The sequence below is a fragment of the Grammomys surdaster genome, unplaced genomic scaffold (assembly GCF_004785775.1).
Source record: "Grammomys surdaster isolate TR1022 unplaced genomic scaffold, NIH_TR_1.0 191, whole genome shotgun sequence".
Classification (NCBI taxonomy): domain Eukaryota; kingdom Metazoa; phylum Chordata; class Mammalia; order Rodentia; family Muridae; genus Grammomys; species Grammomys surdaster.
The window spans coordinates 1,200,400-1,222,885 of record NW_021604636.1 but is presented as its reverse complement, the minus strand read 5'-3'; the positions used below and the strand labels follow the sequence as shown (position 1 = coordinate 1,222,885).

Below are 22,486 nucleotides of genomic sequence, written 5' to 3'. Positions count from 1 at the left end.
AAAAGAAATTTGAAGCCCAAAATAATCTTGCAGACTTTGTTTTCCAGGGATGATATTCTGATTGCAAAATATCATGATGACTGTGGTGAACCCTAGAGGAGACTGTACAGCCCAGAGCCTTGAACTGTTGTGCTTTACTACAGACTATATAGGCCTTGTGCAAAATAGCCTCCTGGAAAAGCCAGATGGACATTCTAGTGGTCAGATTGTACTATCTTAATTTTCATTTGATATCAAAGCTATATCGCATATCAGTTAAGACTAGGTTCTTATCTTTGTTCAAAACTCATCTCTCTTGTTCATATCTAAGTTTCTTGATTTCCCCAATGCATTATTATGATACTGTTATATAGCAAATACATCATTCATTTGCTGAGATGATCAACTGAAATCATACTTGCCAAACACTTAGTATAAAACTAGGGCAGAGAAACACTTTATAAATGGTCTATATTAACTTGAAATATTTCAAATTCTGAATGTTTTGAAAATTGGCATGATACCCAAAGTGGAGAATTACATTCTTAACCCAGTGGCTTGAGTCTTAGTGAAAATGCAGGTATACTTAAAATTTTATGCCAAATTATCTTCATCTCACGTCCATGAATCATAAATGATTGCCCTTTTGTATAGGCTTGGGCCTCATACTTCAATATCTTATTATATATGTTAGTAATTAAAAATACAAGAAAATATGACATCTGAAACATTTGGGGCTCCAATGTTTTGAAAAAGTTAGTTGTATTCCTCTTCCGTAGGTGCATGTAGTTATTAAAAGGGTTGTTACTTAGAATTTGCACATAGGTGCCCACATAGTCAACATCTTTCATCTTCCTAATTTTCTATTTTATAACTTGAACCTATTCATAACTTACTTATTATCTTCAGTTGTATGCTTATGATTAATTATAGAAATTTTAATGTCACATGAATGTATTAATGATGAAGACAGCATTAACAGAGATGATGAATTGTTGAGAAAACTGGTAAAATGTGTTTCTTTTAAAGAGATTGATAGAGCTATAAACTGTAATTAAAATATTTAAATTTAAGATATTTAAAAGTCTACCTTGATTCCCAGATTATATATAGACTTTGAACCAAATAGACATCTTCTTGCACTTATGGTAATAAATTCTGTGCACTACATACATGTCAATGTATACACATCTGTATTTATAGATGCCAACCTGGAACCTGGAATAATTTTCTCTAGTTATCCTACTCCTAATTCTCTGAGCATCCCTTTTCTTGTAGATGGTACTCAAACTAAAGTGAATCAGCTAATCATCAAGAAATCTAAGACATAGATTCTGCTATCTTGAACATGTAAACACTCCTTGATAGAATGGCGTGTTTGAATATGTTCCTTTTACCCATTGTCATGGTGGGCTATTTTGGATAATCTAAAAGTATCTCAGATGGCAGATTAAACACAATCTGGACTATCGTGTGTTTGCCCAGTCACATATAGGTTTAATAAAGCTCAGTTTCATAACCTGTAATTGAAAAAATTCTGGAGTTTGGCTTTTGATGAAGTTACTCTATAGGGTCAGACTGTAAATGTCACATAACCTTTTTAAGAAGTTAACTAGCCATCATTTCTCTAAATCACACACATGAGGCATATTATGCATTATCAGACATAATGGAATTCCAAAAATTCGAATTCTTTAAATATCCAATGACATATCAGCTCCTACTGAATAATATTTAATAAGAATTTTCAAATATGCTTTCTCAAAGCTACAAACATCATGTATTTTTAAAAAATTCTATCTTAAAATCTAAACTTTATGGTAATGGAGTGAGTTGCTGTTCATCCTAAATAGCTGCCTCATTTATTAGGACTTGACCTTACACTCATGTATTTCTGTTCTCCTTCATGATAACAGTCTATACACTGACCTCCCACTTGCTGCATATCCTCTTTCCTACCTTCAAAAAGCAAATCAAATACCACATCCAGTGCATCAGCTTCCTGACTGCTCATGTGCATTTTTGTAAAATTTTCTCACTATGCTCTTTACTATTTTATATATGCAGTGTGGCAGATGGAAGAAAAGACTTGATTAGTTATCCAACCGATAGGGGATATATTACTGATTCTACTTAGTCTGATATCTGATTCGGAGTAATTACTTGTTCTGTGTACCTTTACTCTTTTCTACTTTCCTAATTTTATTTGGTTATTTATTTACTTTCATGCTGGGACAAATATAGGACCTTGTGATTCCTATGTAAGTGCTTTACATATGTTAAATCCCCAACTCCATAGCCTCTTTTCTAGGACATTGTAGTTACGATTAGGACGATAATGGTTGACTGCATGAGTTGAATTATATCCCCTTCAAATATATATGGAAATCCTAATTCTCATTATCCTAGAAAGTGACATTGATTAAAGATAATGTTATTGCCTAGTGTCTTTTAATTAAGAGGAGGTCCAAGAGGAGTAGTGTAGACTCATAATCAGGTGCCTTTTTAAAGGAGAAGACAATATAGAGGGAAAAAAACCAATGTGAATGCATACATATATATAAGATTTACACTGCCCCTACCCAAAAAAAGTCAGCCTGGACTGATAAGGACTGGGGGACACAAGGATGGCTCCTTCTTAGAGGCCTGGAAAAAAAGCATAATTCCTCCAGTTCTTTGATTTTGGATTTCTAACTTCTAGATTTGTGGAGAATAAATTACTTCTTTATTGTATTTTATTATTATAGTTGAAAGACTCTAAAGCTGATATGTGCATTATTCAGCCCAACGCTTAGGAGAGTGATTCACACATACATACACACATACACACACACACACACTCACTCACACACTCAGCAGATCTTATTTTCATTAGTTATATTATTTCTTTTACTATAACATAAATGACCTGAGTTCAACAGTCATATCATAGGTAATTGTCACCCAACTACCATTATAAGACACACCACTAATAAATCAACTAATCTGAATGAAATAGCTCACTGCTTTGAGTTGTAGTATATTTATTGTTCATACGTCTATAGGCAACATAAGAGAAATCAAAGAATTAATGTAATGTTCAAAACTATTATTGTGTTTAATTATATTTTAATATCTTTTAATAATATACAATAGTATATAAATAAATAATAATATAAAATGATAATAAATATAATATATAATAATATATAACTACCTATAATGTAATAGTTTAATTAAAACTATTAATATGTTTAAAACTATACAACAAAATGATAAGATTATACATATATGCTACGGTGGACCTGACCAATCATTTTGAAAAATAAAGTTCAAAATAACCCATTGACATGAAGTTTATCCTTCCTCAGTGCAACGAAGGAAACACTTAAAATACTTATCTTCTTTTTCTGTTGGTTGAAATTATCTATGATGACACCAATGAACAAGTTCAAAGTGAAGAATGAGCCGAAGATGATGAAGATGACAAAGTAAATGTACATGTAGAGGCTGTATTCATATTTTGGCTGTTCATCCACCTGCAGAAAAGTCAACAGTGTGTCGACAGGAACACTGATTATTTCTGCTCATACATGGGCTAGAAAAAGTTAGCATTTCACAATCACACATATTCAGCAAAAAGCAGGTGTTTACTAGATGCTTACGCTGTATGCACACACAGTCTTCGAATAATGTATAAAGGACTTAATCATACGCAGTGCTTGATCTCAGACTGATAGGACAAGTCACCAGGTAAATGACTGAAAGAATTCCTTTAATTTCAAAATGAAATTGGAAAAGTGATCATACTTATTATTTTTTAATAATTAATTAATTAATGAAGTCTTATTAATTTCATTATGTTTCCATTATTTATAAATATGTCTTTATTGAATTTCAAAGGAACGTAAACCAGCCAGTAATCTTTAAATTTATTGGCAAACATATTATTACAAAGTGTTTTAAGACATAAAAACAGTAAAAACTATGAATAAAAATCAGTTTTACTTTTATTTTGATCAACTAGTATTTTCTGCTCATTGGTTACCACTAGGCTATGTTAAGTGTTGGATGGCAGATCCTCACAACGAACCTGTGAGGGAGACACTGGATTATTTTATTTTCTCAGTAGACTGCTCAGAGTTGGTTGCAGTATTTGCATAATGTAGCAGACTCAGAATTTAACTGGGTCCATCTCCATATCCTATACTCCTAAGTAATTGAAATCAGTAGGGAGGCAGACTTTCGATGTATTTGTACAAATTCAGGGTACTAGAGAACTGAAATTCAAATTCTAAAGCTAAACTAAAAATAAATAAATAAATAAAATTTAAGGCTTAGTTTTAGAACAGGGGGACCAGAACCATTACAAAGACCCCTTCAATTACTGGAGGTCAGGCCTCTATCTCTGCCTTCGCAGATTAGAATCGCCACAGCCCTTCTATACTTAGACAAGGGAGGAGATGTCAGGGGCAGCCCTGCTTATACATTGAAGGCCTAAAATCAGCCATGGGCTTAAAATCAGCAATAGGTCAGTCATACATGTATAATAACACCAAATCTTGGGTCTCTGTGGAAAAACATTGAAACAAAGGGCTATAAGCTGTTATAAACAGGCAGCTTTTGTGGAAATTTATCAGCCTGAGTAGTCAAAGACCTTGTAAATAGGTAGCCTTGGCAGAAAATTCCAACTTAGAAGGACAAGTGAATCATAGACAGAGTCATAGTGACCTGTTCCTTGAACCTTCACCCAACCAATACCAGGTTCTGAAAGATATCTGTACTCCCCCGAACACCCATGCTCCAGTGTCATTCCCTCCCCCACGTCCTGCCTTTTTGTGTTTATAAACCCTGTGTGAATAAGTAAAAATTATGATTTGATTTAAATAAATAAATTTTACAAAGACTTAGTTTTAGGTTGATAAGTACTTACATTAACAGAGTCAACTGCTGCATACATAATATCCATCCATCCCTTGAATGTTGCCTGTAAATACATTTAGAGAAATTGAATGTGAAGCTCAGACTCTAAAATTATCATGAACACAGTTTATCTATTTAATCTTCCAGTATTACTAGCAGCATCAAATTAGTTCTGTTCTATTTAAAAATATCAAGTTAATATAAAAATGCTACAATTGTTTCTAAAATCAGAGCACCATATACATTTATTTCAGATGTAAAAACCATGTGAAAACTGTTACAATTTTTAAAAACCATATAATCTAAGCCTTTTCCCTGAATTTCCAAACTTTTACAAATACTTGTGTATTTTACGTATGAACTTCTCCTATCCATAAGTGGAATAGAATTTTATCATTAGATCCGGAAATAATCTGTCTCCATTTCTCAGGGCTTCTCAATGTCTTTAAGGAAATCTTCCCATTACCTTGTAAGATAAACAAAGAAGCTCCATAATGACTACTTGGGAGGAAATTCTCCGTTGATGTAGTAATGAGGATTCAAGTGAAAATAAACAGTCAATTCTAGATTAGTCTAAAAATCAAGAAACCTGTGCTCTTTGGCTTTGCATACAGGGCATGTGTTCTAAGAAAATATTAAATCTATTTGAAAACTTGTATGGCATCTTAATTTCTAGTTAGTACCACATTTACACAGTGTTTTACATCCTCCACTCTGTACCAAGTATTCATGAAGGGAGCTACTTACAACTTGAAGCAACGACAGGTAACCAAGCCCAACGTTATCGAAGTTTACTTTCAGGTTTTTCCATCGCACATTTTCACTAACATTCATCAGGGCAAAACACTCAGTTTTGTTTGCTACTTGAGATGTAGAAAATCGTGACCCATCTGTGGTGTTAACACACTCATAGAACTTGCCAGCAAACAGATTGACTCCCATGATGCTAAATATTAGCCAGAATATAAGGCACACAAGAAGTACATTCATGATGGAAGGGATTGCACCTATGAGTGCGTTGACCACTACCTGATACCCAAAAGAAAGACAAGACTAGTTAGGATCAGTAGAAAATGTCAAACAGACACCAATGCAGAGTTAAAGGTATATGCCCAACCAACCAACAAGTCTATATTGAGCAACCAATACACAATGGTCAGTAGTGCACCTAGTGATACAAGGTGTGTCATAAGCCCTGTGATTGTTGATTTACAAGTTTCATGATTAAGACAGGAAAAAGACTAGCATACACAGAGGAGTAAATGGCCAAGATTATATTGTACTTCAAATAAATGAAGAAACAAAAACAAAACAAACAAGCCCCTCCCCAAAACCAAAAAAACTCTCCAAAAAACCTGATTATGCTAAGAGAAAGTCATAAATCTACAGACTTTTGAAAAGAGAGAAACATACATGGTAAAACAAAAACAAAAAGCAAAAGAAAAACAAGCAAATAAACAAAAAACATAAATAAAGGATCTGTATATTTACAGTCCTATGATCCTGAAATCACCAGCTTTTGAAAATGCACTCTCCCACATAGTGAACCTACTAGCTTGTATTGGATTAAATTAAGGTTGGGAGTCATCTAGTGGTTTGTACTCTTTAGATTGTGATGATTCTACAAAGTGAAGGTAGTTTTCTTGAAGTTATCTTTCTAACTCTAAAATTAGCTATTATGTAAGTGCTTGGCCAAATATAGGTGGTGCTGGCCTCAGCAGAAGCAGGCCTTAGGTGTAGCTTATGTTCCTCTTTCTTCATTATGCCTTTCAGCCTTTTCTTCACTATTGATCCAGTGATTTCACTGCTTTAAATTTCCTGCACCACACCTTCTGAAGTTGGTCCCTCTTACCCAGTTTTAATTATCTCATTTTTCAAAAATAAATATTGAATATTCATATTCGTCTTTCTTCTTACGCTTAAGATATAGTCCACATTTGAGTACAATTGAGTTAGAACTCGACTGTTAGATAGTAGCTTAGCATTCACTATCTTTTTATTTTCAACTTATTAAATGGGATCTCAAGACACTTCCAAGTGGGGACACACGTGGGCTCTCTGATCACCCGTGAGATAGTCTGCAATCAAGATAGGCTTCAGTGTGTTTAGCCAGTATGGCTTCAATGATCTTTATTGCTGTTGCAGCCATCTTTCACATACAAATAAAGGGTCTGATTCTGTTTTTTATAGAACTTTCTTCACTGGAAAGTCAGTGCACTGATGGTGATTTCTTGGCCCCTCAATGGGAACAATGAGAATGTCTGTAGAGCGATTTCAGAGGCACATGAGGTGATGGAGGAAAAGCTTCATAGTTGCTCTTCATGGCATATTTTATCAGACAGTAATAAAGAGTTGATCCCCCAAAAGGCTAGGAAGAACAGGGCTGGGATGATGCTTAGAGTTACCAGCTCCCCACCAGACTCACAGTCCCATACTCATTTTGTCAATTCCCCCTTTTGTGTTTATCACTGACATACATTATACCTTGTAGTCATTAGCCCCAAAGCTTTACATATTCAACTCTTTCTATAACTTATAGCATCCATGCCTGGATTGCTTAGTGACCTGTGGCTTTTGACTTTCTTGGGTATTCATGGCTCCAACATTACCACATTGTGAGATCTTAAAATATCACAGACACAAAGCTCCTGTGGCATTCTGGTAGCATTAAGTGCTAACAACTCTAGAAGGTTCCACAGAATGCTGTTTCCTTGACCTGGACAATTTACTGTCTATTGGAATGGTATAGTCCATGAACTATTATTCTCTTTTTTTTTTCCCAGCACACAAGGATGTTAAAATGTGTCTTAGCAGAATGATGGGGAAGGATTGGTGCCTCAGGACTCTCAGGAAACTACACTCAAATGTCTCATGTCTGTTTCTTTATTCTCCCCAAATGCCCCTGCCTCTTAAAGAAATACTTTTCATTTCAGAGTAAACATAAACAAATATTTGGATCTTACAAACATATTACAATATTTTGAATCAGATCAACTCGTTCTATAAAAATGAGCAAAAATCACTCCCACCACAAAATCAAACAAATCAAACCAAAACCAAAAACCAACTCCCCCCCAAAAAGATCCCAAAACCAAATGAAACAAACAAACAAACAAAAACCCCTTATAAATTATATACTTGTTTTGATCAACAAAAGAAATAGTTTTCTAGAGAAAGAAATGTTCTTTTCATGGAAATGTAATAAACATTACTCCAATTCATGGGCCAATCCGGTATGAATTCAATATTCAACTAATGCTCAAAACATTAGCTTAAATTTAAAAGTCCTAATACAATCTATCTGTACAAAGTGAAATGGGAGTTTTGCATTCTTCTGTTACTTGTGTTTTCCTTAGGAGTTCTTTTGAAATAGTAATCTCTCATATACTTGGCAACTATCTACTGTATGCATGAACTTGTAAAAGGTTACAGTGGTACTTAAGCAAGGATAGCTAATAATACAAAGGCTAAAAGATCAGATCATTCTCTGATGATTACAAGGGGATGATTAAGTCCAGAATCTATCCTTTTGCAGGACTTAGGGTTGACCCTAAAGGTGTAAGGTGTGTGTGTGTTTTCTGTGCATGTGAACACACACACTTGCCCTGGGTATCAATAACCCAGGTTCTTATGAAGGCAAGTGATAGACATGTACTCTATCACCAAGCTATCTTAGGCTTCTGTTTTTCTGTGATTAAGTGTCATTACATGGACTAGGGTAGTCTCTAAATCATGACATTTTTTTCCAGCTTTTGGAGGTAGCTGGGAAGGCTAAGTTAGAAGTCTCCATATATAAAAAAGCTCCAGGCAATGCTGATAGTTTGCCAGTATTCATACATTTCAAATGAATGAATCAGACATATCTCCATGTGAAAATTGCAAGTAGAAGCAAATGTGTATAACATGATTAGAGTTCTGGGTATGTGTTCATAGATAAAAGGATGTTCAGGTATGTTTTGCCTTGGACAGACAAGGCAAATTCAAATTCAATTTAATGATAAGACGTATTTGTATTGATGACTGCTATACTGAAGTTGGTGAGTTGGGGCTCAAAACAGGAAATAGAAACACTCCAAAGTGAGAGAACCATGTAAGCTGAGGGGCAGGCATAAATCTAAGGAAGAAGAAATTCAAGATGAATAGCAACAAATGACCTGTACTAAATGCAAGAAATATAGGCATTGTCCTCTATGGATGCTATGAAGAAGTTGCTGATTTAATACAGCCTTTAAAATCAAGTTGACTGTCGTTACTATTTACTTCATTTTGTTTCTATGGAATAGCTCTGTTTTGAAGCTTTTAAGCAGCATATGGCAAAAGAACTTAACTCCCGGGGCTTAGACTTCTTTAAGTGCCTTTTTGGTATAATTCCACTGATTTAGAGTCATTTTATGAGCATAAAATTAGATATGATGGCTAATGTTACCTCACCCTCTTATCATTTCTTATGTTCTCCACCTAAGTTTGTTCTGAAGTCAAAAATCATTTAGACATTCGATGAGGCAAATTATTGATATGTATATAAGAAGTCGTATCAGGATGAATGGTGATCTCATTCTTTAATTCTAGCATAAGAAACTCTCCATTTTGAAAAGAAAGACCTGTTATTATTTGCTAAATATATGAATATTTCCTATCCATATTATATAAAGGAAGGATTGCATTATCATCTGTAACTTTGTTACTTAGTAAGTACTCTACAATTCTGTGTGTCCTTATTCTATATAAACATATCACATGTGTATGTACATGTACATATACATTGATAGTCCATAATAATTGTACATTTGTTTTAGAATCATTTCAAATTATAATTTAAAAAAAAATAATAATTTTTTACATTAAGGAGTTTGGTGTTTTCTTACCCTCATTCCTTCAAATCTAGACAAGGCTCTTAGGGGTCTTAGAGCCCTCAGTGTCCGTAGAGATTTAATGGGGCCAAGATCTGAGTAGCCAAGAGTGTTGGCTACTAAAGTAACTAGAGACACCTGCAAAAAAATAAAATAAAAGATGTTTTCTGTAAGGGATTTTAATGAAGTGACAAGACACAGAAGTAAAAATTGAATTCTAAATTGCACTAAGAGAAAGCAGTAAGAATATAATTTTCTTCTGGTCAGCCTTCCCCATAATAGGTAAGAAGGAAGCTTTTGAAAAAAAAATAGATTCATTGGAAGGGAAACTAAAAGAGTAAATAACAGGAGAAAGAAAGTTTACTTATCACCATACTTAAGTAGAAACAACATACACAGTTTTTGTATTTCATAATTACTATCTAATTGATTATTAAATCTGAATAAAACAGCAACCAATAATTTTTTTTTATTAAAATGAAACCCATGGCACACCTCAATGGGCTTCCAAAGCTGCAACTAAAAGCATGTTAAAAACTTAGATTATAGCCTGTGTTTGGGAGCTATCTGAAGATTCATGGCTGAGACAGGAACAAGTTTAAGATAAGAGTGTTTACAGCCTTCGATTTGTCAAGATTGTCACGAAAGACCTGTCTGTAATACTTTACAGAAGGAATTTTGAATTATACTGAAAATAGAGTGAGACTGGATGACTCACAGCTTGACCATCAACGTAAAGACATAATAATTTCATCATGGTTGGCCTAGCAACCGAGATGACAATGCTAAAGGAATGTGTACTCTTTTTACAAATCATCTCAAAAGAAAGAACACTTGCAGAAAGGAAATCAACTTCCATTTTGGAACAGAACAGTCCAGTGAGCAAAAATCTGTATCTCTAAGTGTGTTTTGTCTCTGAGCAATTTCCGTTTATTATTTACTGCAACAGGCACTGTGTCTAAAAACAATGCCTTCAATAGAAGTTAAGGCAATGTCAAAGAGACTCGGTATTTCTAGAGAAGAGAATGAATTCGGGTCAATTTCTACTGAATGGTTTAGAGAATAAAAATTTCATTCCTTAGAAGTCCACCGCTGCTGCCAGAGACAGGTACACTGCTCTGAGAATCGATATCCTTGTGTAGTCATTTCAGAGTATCCCCCTAAATGGAGCATACATTTTAATAACCTGTAGCTAGTAGGACTCATTACTCTTCTCACTCCTAAACTGATTCAATCATACATGTCCCTCATTTACCACTTAAGAAAAAATAAGCTTTCTTTTTTATAAGAGAGATTCTAAAAATATTACATATAATTTGCACAGTCTTCAATGAAAGAGTAGAATCGTCCTTCAATCTGATTCTAATAGTGAGTATGTGATAACCTTGAGAAACACTGCACTCCTGTCTGGAACTGGGAGCCTATGTGCATGTCCCCACACATATATTGTTTGTTTTTAGTTTTAGAAGTATTTCTTTTATTTTTTTGAGATTATAATAATGAAATCATTTCTCCCTTCAATTCCCTCCCTCCAAAGCCTCTCATATTGATAAATCAGCCTGCCTTCATCATAGATTTTAAAATCATTTTGTAGTGAAGACAAGGTAGATTCATTCCTGTTTATAATTAAAACTGTTTCTCAATGTTGGGCTATGCGTCACCTGTAACTATAATAAATTGTTGTATGCTGCCTGTTCCAGGAAATGGCAACCATGCCTTTTGTTTCAGAAGGTTATTATGACATCTGTTGTTATGATTACCTTGTTATGAGCACCTGCAACCATCTCTTTATTTCAGGAAATTGTTATATTCTGTTTCTGTAACACCATCTATTTGCCAAATCCCCTATTTGGAAACCCCCTACTCCTGGTCTGTAAAAGTCCTTATCTTACCATGTCCAATGATGATCTCTTGAACCCTGCTTTTGGGGAGACACAAGCTTTGTACACATTTTTTAAAAAGCTTGTTTGAATTAACTTCTTGCTATTATTACATTGATAAGGATGACTTCGACCAATGATCTTTTTTCCTCAAATCTGTGAGTTTAACTACATACCTCTCCTCTCTCTTTTTCATAAATCTTTGTTACATATGTCTCTATGTGCACTTGTGAACATGCACACACATGCCTACTCCTGAATTCATATATTTTTCTATGAATGTCAGAGACTACACCAGAAAGTTTTACCAACATGTCTGCCGCTAGATTTGTGAGCTGAACAAAGATAACAGCATTAGATGTTCTAATGTGGACTATGTTGGAGGGGAGCTGGAAGCTGAACATCCCTCAACCCTACACAAAGATCTACACACAACTAAGGCTATAAGAAAGTTTGGAGAGTAATTAGTATATATGCATATAAAATTGTCAACAAACTAAAATAATAAGGAAGCAATGACATAAAATCACCATTTCTTCTTCTTTTATTTTTTCTGTGCTGAATATTGAACCTAGTGCCTCACTCATAGTAGGCAGACACTCTACAATCGAGTTCTGTCCCTAGCAGAACCATTTTTCCTAGGTTGAATAACAAGTAAATTTAGACTATTCTTATGCATTTTCCATCATCCAAGTCCTAAAATGTTCTCTGCATTTATTGAAGTAATTTTGCTGGCCTTATGGAGTAGGCAGTAGTTAAATGAGAAAAGGAGACTCATTTTGGATTTCTCCATCATTAGCATTGAGATAAACATTCTCTAGCCTTTCCTTCTCTCTAGCATAGAATTAGTCTTAATCCTGAAATTTTTACCCAAGTTTTAACCACTATGTGAGACAACTGGAATATCTCTCCTTTATCTCAGAAATGAATATTGTGAAAATTAGCATCCTGTCTTTTAGAAATATTCATCTGCCTTTTTCAGTTTCTATTGCTTAAGGAGTCTGGACTTCCTTCCTTCCTTCCTTCCTTCCTTCCTTCCTTCCTTCCTTCCTTCCTTTCTTTCTTTCTTTCTTTCTTTCTTCCTTTCTTTCTTTCTTTTTTCTTTGGTCACTGTTAACTGGAGTAATATTCAAATCACGTGCACTTTAAAGAAAATTATGTTTTTGAATTATGTGTGGATATTTTAGCAACATATATGCTTTTTTACCACGTGCATGTATTGCCAACATAGGTCAGAAGGGGGCATCTATAACCGGAGTGCTGTGTGTCACTAAGAGGGTGCTGGGAATCATAACTTGGTCCTCTGGAAGAGAATCCAGTGTCTTAAAATCAAGCTATCTCTCCAGCATCAAATCAGGTCTAGTTTTAAAACCATGGTTTTGTGTCATTTTTGGGAAACATATGCAAGGGTAGGTTACAAGTATTAGAGTCATATGGAAAAGATGTTACAATGGTTGAAAGATTACTGCTCTATTCATCATAGACAGATTTCTATGACTGTATTAATATTCTTAAGAACATGAACTTCTGGCCTTAAAGTAAAATAGGATGACAAAATGATAATCTAGAAAACCACTGGTGAAAAAAGAACACTTAAAATAAATTACCCTTTAAACTTTATTCTAAAACACTTACATCAACAATTAAGAAGTCCAGCCAACACCAGGCATTAGTGAAATATGTTTTATACCCATATGCCACCCATTTTAAAAGCATTTCCAGAATGAAGATGTAGGTGAATATCTTGTCAGCATACTCCAGGATGATCTTAATGGTCTTTTTCTTCTCAATGTATATATCTTCAAAAGCCTGTGAAAACATTCACATTTCAATTTATGTACAATGTTAAATTTATATTTCACTAGAGAAAAAGAAATTACAATTCTGATGGAGACATCACATAAAATAATGATGTGAAACAACTTGGCTAGCATTCCAACTCCTGCATAAAATTTACTTCTAATATCCTTTGTTGTTACCAGAGGCAGAGAGAATGCAAAGGAATGAAATTACATACAGTCTTCTGAAAGAATCATGGTTTCTAAAACCTATATTTTTTTTAAGCATCACCTGCCTGGTCTTTTCTCTCCTTTCAAATGGAAAGAGTCCAGATCCTTTTCAGACTTCAGACTTCATTCCTGGGTCAGCCCCTCTTGTGAACCTTTGTAATCCTACACTTTAATTCACACCCACCCATAAGGTTAGGGACCTCCTTTGGCTCTTACTCCAGGGAAGTAGCATTTACACCCTTTAAAAGCTTTTAAGAAAGTGACACAGGTAAGATAGTCAGGATAGCTAGAAGCTCATTGGGAAATAAGTCAAATACATTTAGAGAGTTGAACTAATGGGGGTATTTTGAATGGCCGCTGATCAAAATATGTCTGAATTACAAGTTTTCTTTCTCATGTGGAAGTTCTAATCATCTTGGTGGAAGAAATGAGGAGTAATGAAACCTAAATCCCAGCTCTCCTCTTCCTGGCCTTTATGCTTTTATATCTACAACGTTCACCCTGCAAACTGAGATGCTGCAGCTGAGTCTGCTGACTGGTCCAGTCACAATGAGGTCTGCCAAGCAGAGCGTCTTACCTCATCACCAAGACTTGATACTCCTCATAACAACATAGCTGTGGTGATAAACATCATATTTCTAGTCCATGGTTATGGACTTGATCAGTTCTTATCACCCTCACTGCCAAATCTGTGTGAATACTTAAAAAATTATCCTTAGCTTATTTTTTTTGTCAACTGATGACAGCAATACTGAAGCAAAACAAGAATCTAGGTTAGAAAGAATGGGCAGATCTGCTGAGATGCACAACGCTTGAGGACATTCTGAAAGTTAGCAGGGTTGAGATGGGGGTAGAGTGGGGTCAGGAAGAAGGGGTCTAGGAAGATTCTTTAATGAATCTTCTAGAGGATTCATAAAAACTGTCCGAGTAAAATCAGTAACTCCAAAACATGGGGAGAAAGGGATTTGGTGTCAAAGAAGAAGTCTGCTCTTAGAATTGGGGTACAGGTTCAGAGAGAAAGGTATCAAGTCCTGGTGATGAGGTAAGACGCCCTGCTTGGCAGACCTCATTGTGACTGGACATTTATTTTACACATAGGAATTTCAAAATCTTCATTATCTTACTTGGAAAACTCCTTGAGCAAAACCACAAACTAATTGCAAACCTGTTTTCTTTCTTCATGGGATTCTTTTAATTCATTTGAGATGGCTTCTTCCAAAATGTCAGACTCCTTTTTGGACATTTTGAGCAAAAGTTTATTTAAAACTTTAAGCTTTTAAATGTGTTCTTTAAAATAAGTGGCCATTTACTACTTAGAATAAGATAAAGTTGAGAGACTTTATTACTTATTAAGGGTATGAACTATAAAAGATAGTGTTTGGGTTCTGATTTCCATTCTGAAGACACATTCTATTTTTAATTTTGAAGAGACCAGACTTGTTAAGAAACATATTACTGTGTGGATCCTGACTGTTCTCATATAGTATGTCAAGAATACAGTGTTTCCCAAAACACCACAGAAAGAGAAATTACAGGTTTTTCTCCATGAGAAATATGAATTCAAAAATCATCAGTAAATTATTTTCAAGTAGCATTTAAAATTATATCAAAAACTCATTCTTCATGACCAAATTGGCTTCATTTCACAGATGCAAGTTAGTTCAATTTATATAAATAAATAAATAAATAAATAAATAAATGGAATTCATCATATAAATCAATTCAGACATAAATCACATGAATGCTTCAATAAATGAAGTAAAGATCTTAGAGAAATCCCAAATGCCTTCTTGATAAACGTCATGGAGGCTAGGAATGGAGAGAATATCCCTCAACATGATAAATACTATGCATTTTGCAAACTGTTAGTCAGTATCATACTAAAGGTAGGAGAACTCAGGTTTCTCTTACTAAAATCAGGAAGACCACAAGCCCTTTTTATTCCCATATAACGCAGAGTCTGAAATACTACCTTAAGCAATATGACAAAAGAAGAAAATAAAAGAGATGCAAATAGGAAAAGAAGAGGTTAAAGAATCCTAATTTGCAAATGATTTTGGTCCTAGAGCTAACTAACTTTACAGACTCTACTACAAAACCCTCAAAGTTGATAGGCACTTCAAAAAATAAAACATGGCAGAATACAAAATTAATACACAAAAATCAATAGCTTTGGGGCTGCAGAGATGACTCAGAGGTTAAGAACATGATGCTCTTGCAGAAGACCTGAATTTGGCTCACAGCATCCACAGTGGGTGACTCATACTAGGTGACTCCAGTTCCGATGAATCAGATGCCCCTTCCTGGCACCTGTGGGTGGTTTTTACACCCTCTTATGCGTATGCACATACACACAATGATTAAAAAGTAAAATAAATCTTAAGTCAGTGGCTTTTTTATATACCAATGACAATAATGCTAAAAAAGAAATCAGAATGAACCATCTTCATGATAGCCTAGGGATCAATTTTCAGCAAAGTCTGTCATACTTACTTTTCTTTTTTTGTGTGTAAGGATATTAATTTATGAGTCCAGTTATCAGTTCACTTACCAGAGCTCCGCTGCTCAACAGGATCATAAGAACAATGAAGCTTTCAAACCAGCTGTGTTCAACTATCCTGTAGCAGGTCTTCCTGATTGTCCACCAAACTTTCCCTTTTCCAGAGTCTACATTAACTTGGCAGCATGGAAATCTCCGCACACAGCCTGGCAAGAAGGACATGTTGTAGTACACCTTGACACTCAGCATAAAAGCTTAGAATACAGCATTTAGAAACAACTTTCTCCCACATTACATCATCTCTTTTTCCTAGTTCTGGAAGACATTCCTTTGCTGTCTAATTTTGATGATATTCTTTTAGTATCCTCCATTTATTTTTAATACAATATGTTATCATGTGTAATTTTCTAATTTCTTGATTTCTTCCACACCATCTAAATTATTTAATGGGGAAATGAATGAATGGAACAAGTGACACGGAGGCAAAGTTAATTTCAAGGATTTCTTCACTGACAGACAATATAATTGGATATACTTCAACTCCTGAATTTAAATCTTTTGAAGGGAGTGAACGTGTTGTTCAGTTGGTAGAGTGAGCAAGCAGGGAAGTTCAGAGTTATTCAGAAAAAGCAGGAAGCTACATTTGGTCTCCAGAACTGTGTACCACCATGTAGGTGTGGTGAGCCTGCACACCAAACAAGAGAATCAGTAGTTCAATGATATCCTAGGTAATATATGGAATTTAATGGAATAAACACAAACACAAGACAAAATGTTTTGAGAAACCGTATTCTCAATAATATTGGAAAAAGTAATAGGAAGTGTTAAAATTAAGATAAAAACGCAAGTGTCATTAGGAAATGCAAATAAATATACTGCAAACGGCTCTAAGTTTGAAAGATTTGAACTGGGACTCTTATATTTAAACTATGTTGCTATGAAAAACTGAAGGAAATTTTATGTCAAAGCACAAGCTTATTCATTCATTTTTATATCAAGTATTTTAGTGGATCTTCATCTCTACAGAGAGTTGGCTTTTGATTTTATTTTGGTTAAATATGCACAGATATTAATGAAATGAATGCATAAGGCAACTAAAATAACAGATACGTAGAGGACATTTTTGAAGAATGGAAGAAATTCACATAACCTGGCTTGTGTATTAAAAAGAGTTGGGAAGACGTTTTCTGGAAGAGACAGAGCCAGAACTGAGTCAATATATCAGTAGCAGAAAGAGTTTGATTTCAGAAAAAGTGAGAGTTTGGAATGAGATCCATTGCAAAAGTGCAATAAAGAAAGTCATTTGTGGGAATTACAGTTCAGAATTATGAAAGCGATGTGAGTGTTAGAGACATGGTAAATGAACTTGGACAGACTAGGAAGCAGTATCATTTTGCCTCAAAGAATTAGATCACATAGATCAAGGTTGAGGAGTTAGTGATAGTTATAAGGAAGGAATTTTATAGACAATTCCACTAGATATTCTCAACAGTATATGGTGCTGGTAAGTGGACAAGAAACTCAAATTCATAGAACTTATAAGGTTCTAACACAGAATCCACATCAAGGGGAAAGAAAAGTGAAAGCAACAGCAGATTTAAGACACTCGTTTTGTATCATCAGCAGGAGTCAGCAACTGGGTGATGGTCAAAAAAAATATGAGCTGCCTTGAGGAATGATGAGTTAGAGATGATGGTAAAACTTTTACATGTTGGTATATGGTAAACGTTTGAACCCTGAGTCTGAAGGTCGGAGGGAAAATGTGGGGTAGAAATTATTAGGATAAGTATACCAGAGGTCAGGATCATTTCAAGAGGTCCCACAAACAAAATATTGAAGAATGATTCACATTTAGAACATTTTGTGACAATACCACTCGGGGATAGGGGACAGTGTAAGTGGTGTGCTGGTACTGATTTTTTAAAAACTCCCTAGGAAACTTTCAGAAACTTTTTAAATATTTTGTTTAAAGTCACTATTATAAGAGATTAAGGTTAGCTAAATGTAGAATTCAACACTTTCTAAGTAAGTAGTCAGAGTTAAGAATCTATCCTCTCCTAATTATCATTCTTTATCTCATACTCTTGAGGCTAAATTTTGGCTTTTTTTTTATTTTTTGAATGGTGGATCATATCATGCTACTTGGCTTCTGTGTATCACACACTCAGCCAGGTCACAACCATGGAGGGAACATGGCTGGCACAAACCTTTACACAATGACAACCATCATGGGTAATTTGTGGGAACTTGGTGTGTGTGTGTGTGTGTGCGTGTGCGTGTGTGTGTGTGTGTGCACGTGTGTGTGTGTGCACGTGTGTGTGTGTGCACGTGTGTGTGTGTGTGTGTGTGTGCAATAAAATGACAGAAGAAATGTTGATGAAGTAGATAAACAGTAAGTCTATGTTGTGTTTATGGGCAGAAGAAGCCATTCAGAAATGCTTTCTCCTTACTCAACCTCTATTATGTGGTTATTAAAAATTGCTCAAATCATTAATGTAGGAATGAAATCGTGTTTGTTTCAGTAACTAATATAAATAAAGACACTGACTGGCCCTCATGAATTGCATTTACTCATCAACTGTAATTATAGGCAGTTGGCAAAATTCTACAATAGCATCCTGGAAGACACAGTTGCATATGTAGATTGTGTGTGGCGAGGAAGTTACATATAATAATATATGTATTAATTACATATAATAGTTAATTTTCACATATCGATATCAGAAATTGTTATACTAAAATGCTGTGTGCAAACATATTTTTTTTCTCATGGACGATTAGTTAATATACATTGACCTGGATACCACTGGGACCAGTAAAAGAAGGAGACAGAGTGAGAGTGGCCAGAGGTGTTCATGGAAAGCCAAGAGGTGGCAACAAAGGAGAAGTGATGGATAGGCAAAACAGAAATGTGAACACGAGAGGCCAGAAATACCATCGTTGCAAATTTCAAAAATTTATTAAGATGTTCAAATTAATAAACCTAAAATTACTTTTAAAAAGAGAATTGTTGGAGGAGAAATGAACTTTAGTGAAGAATGTGCTGCATGAGATGTAATTTTGCTAGTCTTAAAATTGAAAGAAACATTTTTTATGACTAAGGAAAGGAAAACAAACTGCATTGTAATTAGAGAAGCAAGGAAAGTTTTGTCTGAGACAAAGCCTCATAACCATTGCCCCTAGGGTGGATCATACCATGGAGAATTTCTCTCTTACCTGATGCAGGAGTGCTCAGTCACCTGCCTGCTGTTCATGCAGAAAAAGAATCCCCAGGGATTCCCAACCTAGCTGGTTAGCAAGGTTATCATACCTTCTCTGTAGAATGACTATTAATTAAATGTAAACACAACAATATCTCTAAACAGTCTAATGAGTCCCTGTGGGTCAAGTCTTTGTCTTTTGGGTGGGATCATTAGTTTGCTTTTGTGATACATTACATAAAGTCTAGGTTGGGTTTCATCATGTTAAAGGAATGATGCCCAATAGCAAGGAAACTATCCAAAGACAGATTATCCTAGAACACTACAGCATAATCAATACAATCAATATAATATTGATTAAGAAAATAAGCTTTTTAATACTATAAGTGTTTACATGATCTAAAAAACTGTCTTGTTCATAATTTCTTTTCAAAAGAAAGAAAACAAAAGACTGAATGAAATTGTTTACTCTATTATTAAAGTGAGAATTCATTATTAGTTATTTATACAAAGAGTTATTGAACTCAGAATATTTTAAAGAAGATAAACTGGCTCTACCTACAAACTTAACTAAAAAACCCATGATTAAAAAAGACAAACAAACCAAGGTTCCATTTAAACTCAGATTCTGGTGATATAAATTTACTAATCGAATAATTCCGAAAAAATACAATACAGAAACAAATAGAACCATAATTATGTCAAACCCATAGTTAATTGGCTTGTCATACTCAGAATTAGTTCATTTCTAAGACACTAAGGACAATGCTGAACATCATGAGACCTATGCAAGGAATGAGAGGTCTTGAATTATAAAGCCATAATGAGAATAAAGGAAAGGGGGCTAAGAGAGGAGAAAATAAAGCAAAAGGAAGACAGACGGCAATTGATAAAACTCATCGGCAAGAAGAGTCAATGGCTTTACTACAAAGGACAGAAAAATAAATCATCCATGTTGATCGAAAGCACCGCTCTCATTTAGCTTTATGCTTCTTTGGTTTTTCTGTTCACCTTCTCAATAGAATATTCCCAGTGGGTCAAATACTACTTTGAACTCCCATCATGAATTTGTAAGAGATAGTTTCCAGAGAAAGTGGTCATGTTCTATATTTCCCTTTCTAGGAACATGGCACTTCTCAAATTTTCAGGGGGAATCAGTATGGTTCTGGTTCCTGAGTTCGAATCTTTCATCTCCTCTTTTCTCACCTCACTTCTGGTCATCAGCACATCCTTCCGGCTTACATGAAAGTAGTCATAATTTCACAGTCTCACTATCTCCAAGTCTACTACATTAGACTAAGGCTCTATTAACCACAGGATTTCCACAGGAACCCCTAAGAAATCATCAAGATTCTGCCAATTGTTGCCTATAGTCCTCTCTTGAGAAGCTGTAAGACTTTATAATTAGATTGTTGTTATCCTTCAAAGCTCTTACATTCATTCTCTGACAATCTTTTCAATATATACTGATACTTAGATTTTCCTCAAATGTTAGACGCCATTTCACTACAGAAAAGGGCTTCTTTTGACCCATCCAAAAATTCTGATTCTTCATTTATTCGCACAGCCCACTTAATCTTAATTCCAGTCTTGATCAAAGGCTTTCAGGAGCCATGGTATTCACAGGACAGGTCCCTACCCCTTTCTTAGTGTTCACTTTTCCCTTTGGGTTTATCTACATGTTGATGTTTAGTTATATAAAGTGCATTGTTTTACCCAACTCTGTCATATTGCAGTGCCAAGAAGTGGCAATGATGTACAGCAATCATTTACTGATTGTTTACTGATTGAATAAGTGGTTCAGAGGCTGAGCAAATTAGTTTCCCTGTTCGTTACACCGAGCTTGTACCAAAACAGGTCCTGGAAGCAGTGTAGCGGCTCTAGTGGAACACATTCCATGATATGACTTAGATATATATCTTCCCTCAGTTAACTTTCACTGGTCCAAACCCAGTTGACTTGAAAATGTGATTCTATAACATTATCTCTAAAATGGATCTAAATTCAGAACTTATTAATAGTTTCAGAATAAGCACAAATGTATTCTCTATGATGTTTTGTCTCCCAGTTAATGGGATAGCAGGTATCTTCCACCAGCCTGGCAGAATGAATGCTTTACTATTTACTTAACCTTTCTTAAAAGAACTCCATGGCTTTTCTCACAGCACTAATTCTTATAAACACGAAATACACAGTTAGGTTGTAATGCTCCTTTGCTTCTCTTATAAAATAAATTTGATGCATATCTAAAGAAAATCAGAATAACATTGTAGTCTAGATATTATTTTCTAGTCATTTTGCTAATACATGAGTATCTTAGGAGCCTTAAAAAAAATTGTAGAGCCTGAAAGCAAGTCAGTGTTTCTAAAAGGAACATTGGTGTAGAAAATCCAACAAGTAGACTGTGAGTCAGGGGCATTTGTCTTTGCACAGTTTCAGTGGAGGATTGTTAAAATACTTGCAAACATTTAGAAAAGTGAATCACCCCCACTTGATTCAGTTCTTCTTAGAAGGAGCAACAAAATACTCAAGGGAGCAAATATGGAGACAAAGTGAGGGACAGAAACTGAAGGAGGGGCCATTTGAAGACCTTTCCACCTGAGTATCCATCCCATGTGCAGTCACCAAAGGTAGATGCTGATGTGGAAGTCAGGAAGTGCATGCCGATAAGGGCCTGATATGGATGTCTCCTCAGAGGCCTTCAAGAGTCTGACATATTCAGAGGCAGATGCTCACAACTAGCCATTGAACTGATCATGAGGTTCTCAATGGAGGAGTTAGAGTGAGGACTGAAGGAGCTGAAAGGGTTTGTGGCACCATGAGGAGACCAACAATACCAACCAACCACAGCTCCCAGGGTCCTAACCACCAGCCTGGGAGCACTTATGGAGGGATCCAGGGCTTCAGCTGAATATGTAAGAGTGGAGAGCCCTGCTGGGCACAGGTGGAAGATGAGATCCTTGACCTCATGAAGGCTGGATGCCCCAGGGGGTGGGAATTTTGAGGGTGGGGAAGTGGGAGTGGGGGGGGTAGGTGGGGGTTACATCCATGGAGAAGAAGGAGGAGGGGTAAGGGGATGGGGGGTTCCCGGGTGGATGGAGGATGGGGTAAGGGGATAACATATGAAATGTAAATAAAATATCCAATAAAAAAAATGAAAAAAAAA

General features: G+C 35.3%; 1 protein-coding gene and 1 long non-coding RNA gene across 4 annotated transcripts in view; one reads left to right on the top strand and one right to left on the bottom strand.

The window, feature by feature from the left end:
- The window catches only part of Scn9a (sodium voltage-gated channel alpha subunit 9), an 82,168-nt gene that overhangs the window by 5,637 nt on the left and 54,045 nt on the right, over positions 1-22,486 (bottom strand). For all 3 annotated transcript variants that reach the window (XM_028769288.1, XM_028769290.1, XM_028769289.1), the window contains exons 18-23: positions 16,172-16,326; positions 13,247-13,420; positions 9,747-9,869; positions 5,629-5,910; positions 4,892-4,945; positions 3,360-3,497 (exon numbers count right to left, since the gene is read on the bottom strand). In XM_028769288.1, the coding sequence (XP_028625121.1) occupies positions 3,360-3,497; positions 4,892-4,945; positions 5,629-5,910; positions 9,747-9,869; positions 13,247-13,420; positions 16,172-16,326 (926 nt within the window). The remainder of the gene's footprint in view (positions 1-3,359; positions 3,498-4,891; positions 4,946-5,628; positions 5,911-9,746; positions 9,870-13,246; positions 13,421-16,171; positions 16,327-22,486) is intronic.
- The window catches only part of LOC114622715, a 111,909-nt gene that overhangs the window by 55,371 nt on the left and 34,052 nt on the right, over positions 1-22,486 (top strand). The gene's annotated exons all lie outside the window — the stretch shown is intronic.